At 42.6% G+C, this 14,081-nt stretch overlaps 1 protein-coding gene across 2 annotated transcripts; it reads right to left on the bottom strand.

The window, feature by feature from the left end:
* Window positions 1-8,690: 8,690 nt before the first annotated feature.
* Window positions 8,691-13,617, bottom strand: TCF21 (transcription factor 21). 2 transcript variants are annotated; one of them, XM_053591234.1, is made up of 3 exons: window positions 12,707-13,617; window positions 10,831-10,928; window positions 8,691-9,422 (listed from the first exon to the last, which is right to left on the bottom strand). In XM_053591234.1, exons 1-2 carry the CDS (start codon window positions 13,154-13,156, stop codon window positions 10,839-10,841), a joined length of 540 nt encoding a protein of 179 aa, XP_053447209.1. In that variant the 5' UTR covers window positions 13,157-13,617; the 3' UTR covers window positions 8,691-9,422; window positions 10,831-10,838. The 2 variants fall into 2 exon arrangements, with proteins under 2 accessions (XP_053447209.1, XP_053447208.1); XM_053591233.1 differs by lacking the exon at window positions 8,691-9,422 and having other exon boundaries at window positions 10,380-10,928; window positions 12,707-13,614.
* Between the last annotated feature and the right edge of the window lie 464 nt (window positions 13,618-14,081).

Raw genomic sequence — 14,081 nt, 5'->3', positions numbered from 1 at the left:
TCTATAAACAGGGCTTACTTTCCCCCAGTATATTTTTATCAGTTGTTCTTAGCTATATAGCTTTATTTCTGGGTTCTCCATTTTATTTCATTAACATATGTGTCCACTTTTATACCAGTAATGTGCTATTTGGTTGCTATAGCTTTGTAGTATAATTTAAAGTCAGGAAATGTGATGCCTCTAGATTTGTTTGTTATTTTTGCTTTGGATTACTTTGGCTATTCAGGCTCTTTTTTGCTTTCATATAAAATTTAGGAATGTTTCTTCTAGATCTATAAAAAGTGATGTTGGTATTTTGATGAAAATTGCATTGAATCTGTAAATCACTTGGGGCAGTATGCACATTTTAATAAATGTTGATTCTTCATTAAGCATAGGATGAATTCTTCAGTAAGCATAGGATGTTCTTTGATTTTTTTGTGTCATCTGTGATTTCTTTTCTTTTCTTTTTTTTTTTTTTTTGAGACGGAGTCTCACTATGTCACCCTTGGTAGAGTGCCATGGAGTCACATCTCACAGCAACCTCAAACTCTTGCGCTTAAGTGATTCTCTTGCCTCAGCCTCCCATGTAGTTGGGATGATAGGTGCCCGCCACAATGCCAAGCTATTTTTTGTTGCCATTGTCATTGTTGTTTCGCTGGTCCAGGCTGGGTTCGGACCTGCCAGCCTCAGTGTATGTGGCTAGTGCCGGTAACCACTGTGCTACAGGCGCCAAGCCAATTTCTTTTATCAATGTTTTGTAGCTCTCCTTGTAGAGAACTACACCTCTCTGAGTAAGTATGTTTCTATGTATTTATTTTCTTTGCAGCTACTGTAAATGGTATTGAGTTCTTAATTTGGCTCTCCTCTTGACTATTACTAGTATATGGAAATTTTACTAATTTGTATACATTAATTTTTTTAACCTGAGACTTTATTGAATTTATTTATCAATTCCAGGAATCTTTTGGTAGAGTCTTTAGGTTTTTCTAGATATAAGATCATATTATCTGAAACAGGGATAATATGATCTCCTTTTTGCATGTTTGGATGCCCTTTATTTCTTTTTGTTGCCTGATTGCTTTGGCTAGGACATCCAGTATTATGTGGAGTAGAAGTGGTGACAGTGAACATCCTTGTCTTTTCCCAAATAAGATAACATTTATAATTTACAGAGATAAGGATCTGATATCTTTGGGGTCACCACTTAGCCAACTATACGTGCCAAACATTGTAAGGGGGCATGCTTTCAACTTTTCCCCATTCAGAATGATGGTGGCTATTGGTTTTTCATATATGGCTTTTATTATATTGAGATATGTTCCTTCTATGCCTAGTTTATTAAGTGTTTTTATCATGAAAAGGTGCTAGATTTTATCAAACGCTTTTTCAACACCTAATAAGATAATCATATGGTTTTTGTTTTTAATTATGTTTATGTTGTGAATTACATTAATTGATTTTATTTTATTTGTGTAATTCTGTCTTCATATCTTCTTTTCCTCATCTATGCATGAATCTCCTTCTTCCTTTTTCTATAATAGCACTAGTGATACTGTATTTAGGGCCCACCCAGACAATCAAGGGAAACATCTCAACATCATTAACTTAATCATACTCATAAAGACCCTTTTTTCCCAAAGAAGATAACATTTATAATTTCCAGGGATAAGGATCTGATATCTTTGGATCACCACTTACCCAACTACACATGCCAAACATTGCAACTAGGGTCAGAGAAAACTCCAAATTTGCCAAAATATTAGTGAGGGAAACTTTAACGTGACAAATTTATGTTGGTATTTTCTTTACACTTCCTTCTGAGAAAATCAAGAAAGGGATAGCATTGAAGCCATAGAATGGATATCGGCAGCTTGGGAGAAAATCACAGCAACACTAGAGAAGAACTCTTCTGAGAAATGTTCTTAATAAACCAGAGCAAGTGAGGATGACATAGAAATTGCAGAGACTCCAGAAGAAGAGGATGTCAGACATCTGATAATGCAGTTAAAGTCATTTGCTATGGAAAAATGCTTAGGTGTGCTGAGTTGTGTAGCCAGTGTTGAGAGTGCTTTCTCTACTTACGTTCAAGATTGTAAGAATAGAAATAGTTCAAGATTGACTCCTTTTTTCAGAAAGAATAATTAAACCATGAGAAAACAGTACATGTATTGATTTTGTATGATGCTGTATGATTTTACTGTGTTTTTATTATGTATGATTTCATGTGATATTCTCTACTATAAGCTATACAAGAAAGTAAAGTACATGTACATATCAGTATAGTAGGCCCAGTTTGTTATGTTGATCACCTCTGGGTATAGTCCCTAGGGTGTTTAACTTACAGGGGTTCTACTGGGAAATTTGGAAAATCAACAAATTTTAATGACTGGGAGTAAGTAAATGATTCAAAATGAATTACATTCTGAATGCAAAATGGTTTTTGAATATTATCTAGTTTATTTTGCTTATAATTTCCTTTATGTATCTTTAATAGGGATATAGAATAAAAAATACTTATAAATAAGGCTAAAAAAGATATTTGAATGAGTATAAAAGTTTTAATTAAAAAAGACATATCATGCTTTTATTGGAAGTATTTTTTTTCTTTGTAGAGATACTTAAAAATTTTTTTATCTTATTTTGAGACCCTCCTACATTCAAGGCAGAAACCATTTCATTTTCAATGAAATAAAATAATTTTATATTCATCCTTCTGTCACTTATTCATTACATCACTTTTGGTGATTTATTTCTCCTCTTTAAGTTTCAGTTGCCCTTTATAAAAATTGAGGATAACAATACTTCCTGGTTAGGCTTGTTTTGAAGATGAAATGTGATAGTGTACATGAATATGCCTTGTGCATGCAAATGGATGAAAGAAATTAAGAAAGCTGAATCTATGCTGTTATTTCTTATATATACCCAACAATAGCATTTTACTGGCTAAAAAGCAGTGGTGATTTTCTAAACAAAAATTTTCTACTCCACAAAGCAGGTCATTTAGGTTACATGAATACGTTTTCTTGTTGTTATTATCCTTACATCTTGCCCACATTGTAGAGACACTGACACCTGAGAACATGGCCTTTCCCCAAAACATGTTGCTCCCCATTGGTGTAGCAGAATAAAACCAGGTAGTCCATATATAGACAACCTAGCCCTGATTGAATTATGTTACATTTGCAGCAACTAGATTTGGGATTCTTGTCTCACCCAGAGCCCCCTTTTCAAAAAATCTGCCCCAGTCAACATCCAACCCATCTCCAGCCAATTGCAGCTGAGGGGGACAAAAGGCATGCAACTAATCTGGAAAATCTAATCAGAGCCTCCTAGGCCTAGTCAATAGTGGTTCCTATCTTGAGATAGGCCAGATATTGTGGGAAGCTGAGGTTCACTTAAGGCCAAGAGTTTGAGAACAACCTGAGAAACATAGGGAGATCTCATCTCCACAAAAAATGTAAAAGTCAGGGGCGGTGCCTGTGGCTCAAAGGAATAGAGTGCCGGCCCCATATACCAGAGGTGGCAGGTTCAAACCCAGCCCCGGGCAAAATCTACAAAAAAAAAAAGTAAAAGTTAAACAGGCATTGTAGTGCTCACTGGTTGTCCCAGCTACTCAAGACACTGAGGCAGGGGGATCTCTGCCTCTGAGTCCAGGAGTCTGAGGTTGCTGTGAGCTTTGATATGTACTGCACTCCTGCCTGGATGACAGAGTGAGAGATTCCCCTTACCCTCCACAAAAAAAGGAAGAAAAGAGAAAAAAAGCTATAGAGATATAAATTTTGGGTAGTGGAATATATAACTGAATGTTCTTATAGAGTCATGGTCATAGCAAACTATACTGAACAAATTAAATTATATGAAAGAGAAAATTCAGAAGATGTAGAAAGTGAGCCAGAAAGAAAATTAGGTTGCAGCAGAGAAAATGAAGAAGTCTGGAAGAGGAAGCCGAAATAAGGGCCCAGAGAGCTCAGAGAGGAGAAAATTTTACTCCTGACTTTTCAGTTTTCAGTACATTTTCCCTAAGTCCTCATTGCCATTTATTTTCTGCCAGGAGATGTCAGCTAGATTCCTTGGACTACCTTTGAAATACTTCATTCTCCTTTTTATTTGAGCCAATTTGAATAGATCTTTGTTCCTTATAACCAAAGGATGCTTGTCAGTTTGAAAAATTCTCCTGTGTTTAAAGATTTGTTTTATTTCCTACTGGGGAATGAATGCAATTTGTGACATTTATATTACATATATATAATTTGTTTTTTGTCCAAGATTCCTGGCATAAGACCCTTGGAATCTCCTGAGAGATGACTGTCTTTTTGTAAGCTAATGAGACAACTGGTGGCCAGAGTTCCTAGTATCTACAGGATGGGGGCTGGTTATCAAAGGGACCAACCATGTGATTGGAGGGTTGAAACTTTCAGCCTCATCTCACCTCCTGGAAGGAAAGAGGGCCTGGAGATTTGACTTCAATACTAGTGGCCAATGATTTAATCAATCACGACTTCATGATGGAATCTCTCTAAAAATCCTGAAGGACAAGGTTCAGAGAGCTTTCAGGTTGGAGAACACGACCACGTGCTGGGAAGGTGGCACACCCTACTTCCTCAGGGACAGAAGCTCCTGTGCTTGGGACCCTTTGGAACTTCTCCTTATGAACCTCTTCATCTGTATTGTTTGTAATATCCTTTGTAAAAAACTGGTAAATGTAAATAAGTGTTTTCCTGAGTTTTATAAGCTATTAAAGAAAATTATCAAGTATCAGGAGGGACGTTTGGGAGCCCTCTGTTTACAGATGGTTGGTAAGTAGTTTGGCATCTGAAGTAGGTGCAGTCTTGTGGAACTGAGGCCTTTACCTGTGGGGTCTGATATTAACTCCAGATAGACAGTGTCAGAATTGGATCAAATTGTAGGACAGTCAGCTGGGGTCCATAGAGATTTGGAGAATTTGTTAGTAGGGGGGACAACCCCATGCATTTGGTGTCAGAAATGTTGTGAATCTATAGAAAAGGAGAGTTTTCTTGAGGCTTGTTAAGAAAAAAATGGTAGAGAAAGAAGCTACTGAGCAGGAGATGGATGCCTAAAAGTATGAGAGGCGAAGGCAGCAAAAGTGGTACTCACAAAAACTACAAAAGAAATATAATTCTAGATACAACTCATTAGTAAATGATCCTTTAGTAAACAACTCATTAGCAAATATGGAAGAACTAAGCAGAAAAGTTTACAGGTGCTTGCTCCTCATCAATGATGGTGAGAAAGCTAGAAGAAGACACACTGTTTTGAAAGACAAGAGCTTATTGTGGACCCTTGTCTGGGATTTGTGCTAAGAAATGAATCCATATGTTATATGATGTAGTCTGATTTTTTTCATTGCAGATTTATTTTTTTATTACAGAATAAGTGTTTGTTCAATGCTCATTTACTGTGATATGTTATCCAATTCCAAAATGAAAACTAAACAATATATTTGAGCCAGTCTGAGGTCCTAAAAGTGCAACAGAACCTTACTCATCAGACAGGCATTTCTGAGAAGCTTATTATTGAGATTTAGCTTCCTTCCTAAGCATTATTTACTGGTGCCTAACACTGTGCCAGGTGTTGAGAAAACCAAGGGGACTAGCCAGACATGGCCCCTGCTTTCATGAAAATAATAGAGATAGATACAAACTATGTAAACAGAAAAACAAAATAATAATGACCTATTATCAGTAAGGGGTCAAGTACAGAACTAAGGGCAGGGCCCACTGAAGGCAGGGTGAAGAGATCTTACTAAAGAAGGAAGAGCTCTGAGTGATAATGTGTCTTGATCACACTCATGGAGATTTGATACAGTAGATTATTACAAAGATTTAATAATTGTTTACTCCTGTCTAGGTAACTATACAGCGGAAACGCATATCAGGTATTTTTGTAACTGAATGACCAGAAGAACGTGGGAAACCAATATTAATTAGTGTCTGTCACATTCCAGGCACTGTCCACATACACACCATCTTGCCAAGGTAGTCATTATTTATCTATTTTAGAGATGGAAGAACCAAAAGTCCAGAAGGGTCTTGTGTCTTGTCCAAGGACTCAGTCAAAAGCTCTTTCACTGTACCAGGATCTAAACTACATTTGTAAAAGGCACTGAATTACTTTCTCATCACCAACTGAATTAATTTTAAAATAAGGTCATGTGAACATTTTATTCTAAAAAAGTGTCTCAAATTATTTTCATTATTAAAGCGGCTTTTAAGCTAATGACTCCAGTCTATGGCTATATAAATTAAAATCTAATAATATCTTCCAGGAACACTGTCATTTTTTTTTTCTCTATTGGTCCCTGCTACTGTCTATCTTATCTACTCCCTTCTCCTAACCTCAAGGAGTTAATGATTCATTCATGATTCTATCTGTACTGAGGTGTCAAGCTCTGCACCGGGTGTTGGGTGCAAAAGACCAAGTGCCATTACTCTTGTGAAGTCTGGTCTCAGAACTCAGCCACTAAAGGGTTGCTGTCCGCCTTTCCCCACCCTTTCTGCTCCCTTGGCCCTGGAAGGGATTCTTAAAGTAGACCTTACTCCTTTTTGACCCAGGAAGAGGGTAGAAGGCAAGCCTGTCCAGATCTAAAGATCAAAGGGGCGAGGAGCCAAGCGCGGGGAGGAAGCCAGCCCGACTCTCAGGACTGCTCCTGGCACCGAGTTTCCACCGGCAGAGACAGCATTTGGAAGGAAGGATACAAAGCTAAGAAACAATGTTGGTCGTCCCAACTGGGGCTCCCGTGCGCATCGGTTCCCCGTCGCGTGCTGGAGTAACCAGGCCCCTGCCCTGGACTGTGTCTCCAAGCCCGGCTGGCTCAGGGTGGTGCCAGAGGCGCACCGGGGAAGGAACAGAAAAGGGCGGTGTAGGCTCCGGCTCGACTCACGGCGTCCTTCTTCCTCCTCCGGCCTACGACCACAAAGTCTTCTCGGAAAAGCTGACGGTCCTTCCTTCTCCGTATGGCCCGGGGCTTCCCCTGCGCTCTCCACGCGCTCTCCACCACCTCCCGCGTTCCTGCACCCTGCCCCGGACTGACGGACCAGAGTACACCCAACTACTCGCACTGGAGAGATGGGGAAATCTTTTCCGGCCAGAAATGGACCTAGGGACTCACTTGAAGGAGACATGAGTCCAGGGTGCCCAGATTTCTCCCCCACCGCACCCCAGGGGTCGCAACGGAGCCCACAGCAGCCGGGCCCTTACCCACCTAGGACTCCAGTTCATCGCCTGGTAACTGAAATCTGAGCGCGCCAGATGAGCCCACACGTGCCCACACACCCGGGTGGCACAAATCTTTTATTTTCTGAGTAAAAGTGGTTTGATTTCCAGACTGACATTTAAGTTTTAAGAATCCTGGCATGCCGTCCTGCAGTGCAAAGAAAATTAAACCAAACTGGAGCCCAGGATATGCAACCTCTGTATTTTTCTTTGCCTCTGCATGGACTCATTTGGTTCTCTAATGAGACGGCTGAAAACAGTCATTCTCAAAATGTGATCCCTGGACAAATAGCATCAGAATCACGTGGAAACTTGTGAGAAATAGCAATTCTCAGGCCCCACCCCAGACCTCTAGAGTTGGCATCTCTGGGAGGAGGGCGAGGTGATTTTGACGTTCACCTAAGAACCATTGCTACATAGCCATGGGGTACTGGGCTCTGTTTACTGCCCTTCTTTTTAGAATGAAGTCTCCTGTTTGACAGTGGAAAGCCTGCTAGAAGCACACTTAATCGGTTGTAAAATCATACAGGCAATGGTGGGTGGGGGTTAGGGGAGAGAGAGAATGAACTTCCCTGGCTTGGCTACAGTCCAGTTTTAATATCTGCCTGCTCCTCCTGAGAACTTACAGGCTTGCTCATTGGAACACTTCATTCTCCTTTCAGGCATCTATAAGCTGCTTTGGTGATCCTCCTGGTTCTTTCTGAGAGCACTTTCTAAGATAGTTTTCATAACCTAGAGGTCACAGACAGGATAGGCTCCACCCTTCACCCCCAACTATTCTGGCTTAGGGCAAAATAGGCTCCCACTCCTTCTTTGCAGCTGCTTATCCCCTATTCAAATCAAGATACCTAGTACCTGGGTTGGAGGTGGGGTAGGCTGGAGTTGCACCCTGCTGGGAAAACAAGAGGTGAGAAGCATGGTGGGTGTGGTCTTGTGTGGAGGTGTTAAGACTGTTGAAAGTGTGTGTGGTGGGGGAGTCATGTCACATTCTTGAGGCGAATAGTAACCCACAACCCAGGCATTCCCTCCATGCTCCTCACTCGACTTAGTAGACCACCGGAAAGACCAGAGTCTTCCCAGGCCTTGGCTTAGCTGTGGCCACTGGTGAGACTGGGCATTCTAATCACCAGATGCTAGTGTCATCTTATTTGTAGGTTCCAGGTCTGGTCTTTGCTCTCTGAATTTTTCTAGATTTCTAGGAAAGAGTCACATTCTAGGAAAACATTGGACAGATTTGGAAGGAGAGAGTCAACATTACCCGAGGAAAGATGTTTAGGTCATGTAATCAAAAGACCATTGCTGGTACATTAAGAATGTACACCCTTTTGAGCTTCCTGCCTGAGACACTTTCACTTTGAGTCTAGGTTTAGATAGCTCCCCACCTTACACTTAGGGAGCCCCCATTAATGTTTTGTGAGGTGAAAGAGGAAAATATGAGTATGATCATTATTATCTTTATTGTCACCTTTATCTCTATTTGCAAAGACCAGAAAACTGAAGATGAGAGCTCTTTCTAGAATCCAGGGCTGGATTCGACGTGTTCCCTATTCATAGCCACATGCCTCCTGCCTAACTCAAAGGCTTCACATTATAGATCAGAGGGTGAGAACTTTTTAAAAAATCGGTATGCAGCTTGAGGTTGTCAGAGAACAAACAAGCAGAATTTACTTTATGGGGCCACCTGCGTGAAGTGCTCAGAATTTTGAGCATTTGGTTTGTAAAATGAGAGTGGGAGCTTTGAAAATTCCCTGAACGTGAAAGGCAAACTAGTGAATCGCGCTGGTTCTCATCTCCACTTGATCTCTAAATAGGTCCAGGAGGCTAGGGCTCTGTCCCTCTGGCAGACGTGACCGAACACGTGCATTTGGGGAAGGCGGCGTCAGCCAGAGTTTGCAATGCTCTCTTGAAAGTCAAATTGGGATTAGGGGATGGGTGGTTTAGCCTGACACTTTGAAAAGTCCTCCGAGGTGCAAATGGGCCGCAAGTGGATGAAGAGTCACTCAAGTTCCAGCCCTTGGAGATGGAGAACTGCACTTGGTGTCGTGGTAACTATCACAGGCAGAGTGGCTTTCCAGTCGCGATAAGCACCGCAGCATCCTTCCCTGGAAGTCAAGCTGAGGGCTCCACTGGCCAGGCGGCCTTTGGGGTTGATTGGTGGAGGTAAGTGCCGGAGGGGGGCGAGGAAGATCTTAACTCCAGGTACCAAACTGAGCCAAGGAAAAGAGGGGAAATCGAAAAGAATGAGCAAATGAAGCGGAAGTTTCAAGGCCCTCTGCGAGGAATAACAGTATAAATAACTGAAGACGTCTTGTAAACACTGCGGTCATAACCCCGAACATTAAACAGCCCCGGTGGCATCTGGCGCATCGGCTGCCCCGAGCTGCGCTGGGGCAGAGAGAGAACCCGGTCTCAGGCTCCTCGGTCTTGCCTCTCTGTTTATCTCAACTTAATCTTTCCCTAGGAGCTGTTCCATAGCCTGGAAGATGTTTAAATTAAAACCCAGTCCGCCGGAAGTTAGCGGGAGCTGAACGCACCCGCTAACCTCAAGCAAAAGGCAGTTAAATCTCATTGTTGTTAGAATTAATGGATTGTTAATAAGAAATTGTAAGGCATGCTGGAGGTATATAAGATATGTAACATATAATAAGAAATATATAAGGTGTTTTAAAATTATAAAACACATCCTAAGGGTTGTGAAATTTACATCTTTCACAGCTTCCATTATTTCTGCACTAGTTTGCAACCATATCCACGCCTGGAAAGTTGCAAAACGTGGAGTTTATCTTTCTGCTTTTGTTGGCAATTATGCTGTGTAATACATGAAAGTTGAATTTTCTTTTGATGGTGTGTTTTTCTCTTGAATTGGGTAACTAGGAATAACTTTAATCCTTCCCATTCTTTATTTACAGTTATATTATTCATTATTGCCTAATCATCTTAAAACTTGTTTGCAAAAGTTTCTTTCAACGTTTCAGCATAAAATGTAAAGTATACTTTTACAATGGAGTTCATATGTAATCCTTTTCTATCCTTTATCTTTTTATATACTTTAAAATCTCTGAAAATTTGCATTGAGATTTGAAAGAACAATTTTTATTATCAGACTTCCCCATAGTTTCCCACTTTTCTATCCAAATATTTATTTTTATAAATCACATCAATGCTTTTAGCAACATAAAGAAAGATTTATTTTCAAAAGTAGCAAAACTTATTTGAAAAATATATATATCTTTAAGTGAATTACTTTATAAATGTGACTATCAAAGTCAGCTACTCTATGATCTACATTTTACAACGTATTGTACAAAAGATACACATTGATAGGCTCTTATTATCTATTTATATATTTATAATTACATATTGCACTTGGACCAGCAAGGCTCACGGAATCATTCACGGTAGAAGTTAATAAAGTTAAATAGATGGGAATCTTTGTAACAACACATGATCTCCTCTGGTTTGGAAACGAATCTCCTCGTCGTTGTAAAGTGTTCTCGCGGGGTGGGACAGACAGAGGAGCATTGCGTGGGGGAAGCAGAGACAGAGCAGGGAGGGCAGGGGTCGCCGTCCCGGGGCCCGCTCCCCCCGGGGAGCGCGCCTTTCCCAGACTCGCACCTCCAAGGTCAGGACGCTGTGGTTCCACATAAGCGGCTAGCGGTCACCACTTCTTTCAGGTCACTCTCGGGTTTCCCGGCCACCATAAAGGGCCACGTCTGCAGGAGAGAAGAGGATGGAGGGAGTAAGTGACCGTGGTGGAGTGGGTGGGGTGGGCTTGGAGCTTGAGATAAAGGAGGGGCGCGGTGGGGCAGGCAGTGAGCTGGAGAGGCCAATTATCTCCGTAATTTACTCCTGTCCCAGGGCGCCCTGTGGCTACAGAAAGCAAAAACTGCCTCCGGGAAGCTCAGGCGGTGGGATTTTAGAAAGAGCAAAAAGGCCTCATACTGGGTAAAATCCTAGCGAGGAGGCCATCGAGCCGAGAGTGGCTGGTGCTGTGGCACAACCAGAGGCAGATGCCGGTGAGCCTGAGCTGGAAGCCGACAAGAACCTCGTGCCTAACGGGCAGGGGTTGGGGTGAGGGCCCTCCCGTCTCCCTTCCGAGGGGTGATCAGGTCTCCGAGCCCTCTCAGCTTTGCCCCATTTCTCTGGTGCTGACTTTGGTTTCCTTCATCACAAACAGACTTTGAGCGCAGTTTCTAAGTTAATCACTGGTTCTTAAAGCGGAAAAATTGCTAACGGAACATACAAGGGCATTTTATTTAAGATGGTTTTCATACTAGGCCGAGAAAGTTAAGCTTTCTTTTCCTTTCTGCATGCTGTTTTATAATAAAACTCATTTAAATTTCTTATTCAAAGATGAAGGCAGTAGCAATTGTAAATGTTTTAGGTAATACTTTTATTAAATGACAGTAAATAGATTTTTAAAAAGCTATTTACTCATTAAAAAAAAAAACAACTAACCGTCTAGTTGGAGGAAAATCTGCTTTTCATGGCAAATGTGGGATGCAAAGCATCCCCTCCCCCCAATTCCTGAGACCAATTGAGTGAGAAGACAATTCCAATCTCTCTCTCTAGGGCTGGCCGATAAGACTTGACTTTTAAGAGGAAAACCTCTCGTTCTTATCATATATAAACAGAGGTCCTAGTAAGTTGCTGTTGTTGTTTTTCTTTAAAGCCCAGAATTTTAAAAATAAATTAAATGTAAAAGGAATCAAAATACATTTCTTAAAAAATAAAATTCATTTCAAAAAAGGTAGATTATTACTTTTTTGGTATTTTAAAAAATAAGATTAATGGACATACTTTTTAAATATAAAAGGTAACATGTCTTAAATCTTGGATAAGAGCGACTTATTTCATTTGTTACACTGATGCTTGTGAGCGTTTACTGATTTTACTGGTATTTGCTAATACCAGGATTTAAAAATGGTCATCCACTTACAGGACAAGCAGAGGATATTTAAGGAATTGGGGAGGGGCTTGCTTGGACAATATAGAGACAGTCTGTGTCTTTATCTAATAGTCCTAAATACGGTTGGGAAAGAAATTGGGTGTTTTGTATTTACAAACATTAGAAAGGAAAATCAAATTCCACTCTGAGCTATAAGAGAAATGAAAGAGATTAATAAAAATGAACAGCTTCTCGCCGGATCCGCGCTCCCTGATATGAAACAGCCGATTCACGCCAGTGGGGATATCACCGCGCGGGGAATCTCTCCTCTGTACCAACTTAAATCTCTAACTGGGCTGCCACGTCAGACCCTCCTATAAGTCACTCCTGCGTTGGCAGCTTGTGGGGCAGACAGTGAAGGCTATGTTGGGGACCGCCCGGCACCGGCCCCTCGAAGCACTGGGCGGGCGGTGGCCGAGGAGTGTAAGTCACCGTGGCGCCCGCACCCGCACCCGCACTGCCAGCCCCGCGCGCGCACGACACCCCACCTGCGGCAGTGCGGGAGCGCGGGGACCACAGTAGCGGCTGCCAGGGAGGACTCACCAGGTTGACTGGATGAATGTAACCGTTCTCGTACTTGTCGTTAGCCAGGATCTGCCTCAAGTGGGCGATGTAGCTGGACGCCAGCCTGAGCGTGTCCAGCTTGGAGAGCTTGGTGTCCGGGGGCACCCAGGGCAGGGTGGTCTTGAGCCTGGAGAAGGCCTTGCTGAGCACCCGCATGCGGGCCCGCTCGCGCGCGTTGGCCGCATTGCGTTGGACCTGCTTCCCCTCCTGGCTGACCCCGCTCAGCGGGCTCTTCTTCGTGGGCGCTTTCCTCCTCTTGCCCAGGCCGCCGCGGCCCTTCTGGGGAGAGCCGTTCTCGCAGGTGGAGCCCTCTTCGGTGCTCTCGTTGGAAGTCACAAACTCCTTGTTCGAGTCCATTTTCAGCCCATCGCATTCCAGCATCTCCACTTCTTGAAGGTCCTCCACATCGCTGAGGGAGCCGGTGGACATGTTTGGGGAAGTGGATGAGAGAGAGAGAGGGAGATAGACCCCCGAAACCAATGGCCCCCCCAAGTGTGGAGCAGGCACCTCGTGTTGGGTGTTCGAGTTGGGGTCTGGTTGGGCCTCAGCCCTTTCCCCTTCGCGGAGTGGTCAGAAGGAGACTGGAGGGTTTCTGCTGGAAGGAAGCGGGCGCTGTTTCCCCACCCCCGGAGTTGTGGCCCAGAGGAGTGTGAGAGAGCGCTGAGGAATTTGGAGGACACCAGGAATTTATCTGGGGAATAGAGGGGCGGATCCTTGCAGCCCAGGGGAGGGGCCTGTCTGGACCCGGCAAAGCTTTTAGACCCCTTTCACAAGCGGAGGGAAGCTCTCTCACTCACAGACCCTGATTTCCAACTTGCGGTGTAAATCAACTCAACTGCACTTCCCGGGTCACCCTCTTCCACTGTGGCTCAGGCCCCAGGAAGGGCAAGCTGTACTCACAGCCCCTGGCCTTCTGTCCATCTGTGAAGACTTCTTTCCCTCTTAAGAAGTCACAGCTGGTTGTTACTGAAAATATTAGAAAAATCACCACATCTTTATCTGGGCCCTGTACCCAGAAATCTCCCATGAAAACGCGAATTAAGATCCTTCTTCCAACGCCCCTTACAACTCCAAGGTTTTACCAAGATATAGTCCCATCTTACCTGGGACAACTAAAAAAAAAATGCTTCAGGGAATCTTTATGATGATGACAGAGCAAATTCAAAACACATCTTCTATACCTAGTCACGGCAGACATCAAGAAACTGTCAGTGTATGTACATATGAACACACTGGACCATTGTACACCCACACACAGCTTAGTAGGAGTCAGTGGGGAATGAGATAGGGAAATAGGAGTGTGCAGAAAATATTTTCTTACTTGATAATCTTTTCTTTGCATAAAAGGAAAACT

This window comes from Nycticebus coucang, chromosome 5, assembly GCF_027406575.1.
Source record: "Nycticebus coucang isolate mNycCou1 chromosome 5, mNycCou1.pri, whole genome shotgun sequence".
In the NCBI taxonomy this organism is placed as follows: domain Eukaryota; kingdom Metazoa; phylum Chordata; class Mammalia; order Primates; family Lorisidae; genus Nycticebus; species Nycticebus coucang.
Note: the sequence above shows the minus strand (reverse complement) of the source record. Positions and strands in the feature narration are given on the sequence as shown.

What these genes read in the sequence shown, in the direction of transcription:
- TCF21 (XM_053591234.1), bottom strand. Translation starts at nt 13,156, where the DNA reads ATGTCCACCGGCTCCCTCAGCGATGTGGAGGACCTTCAAGAAGTGGAG. An exon ending in ACATTCATCCAGTCAACCTG is followed by an intron (nt 10,929 to 12,706) that starts GTGAGTCCTCCC and finishes TCTCTCCTGCAG; the next exon opens with ACGTGGCCCTTTATGGTGGC.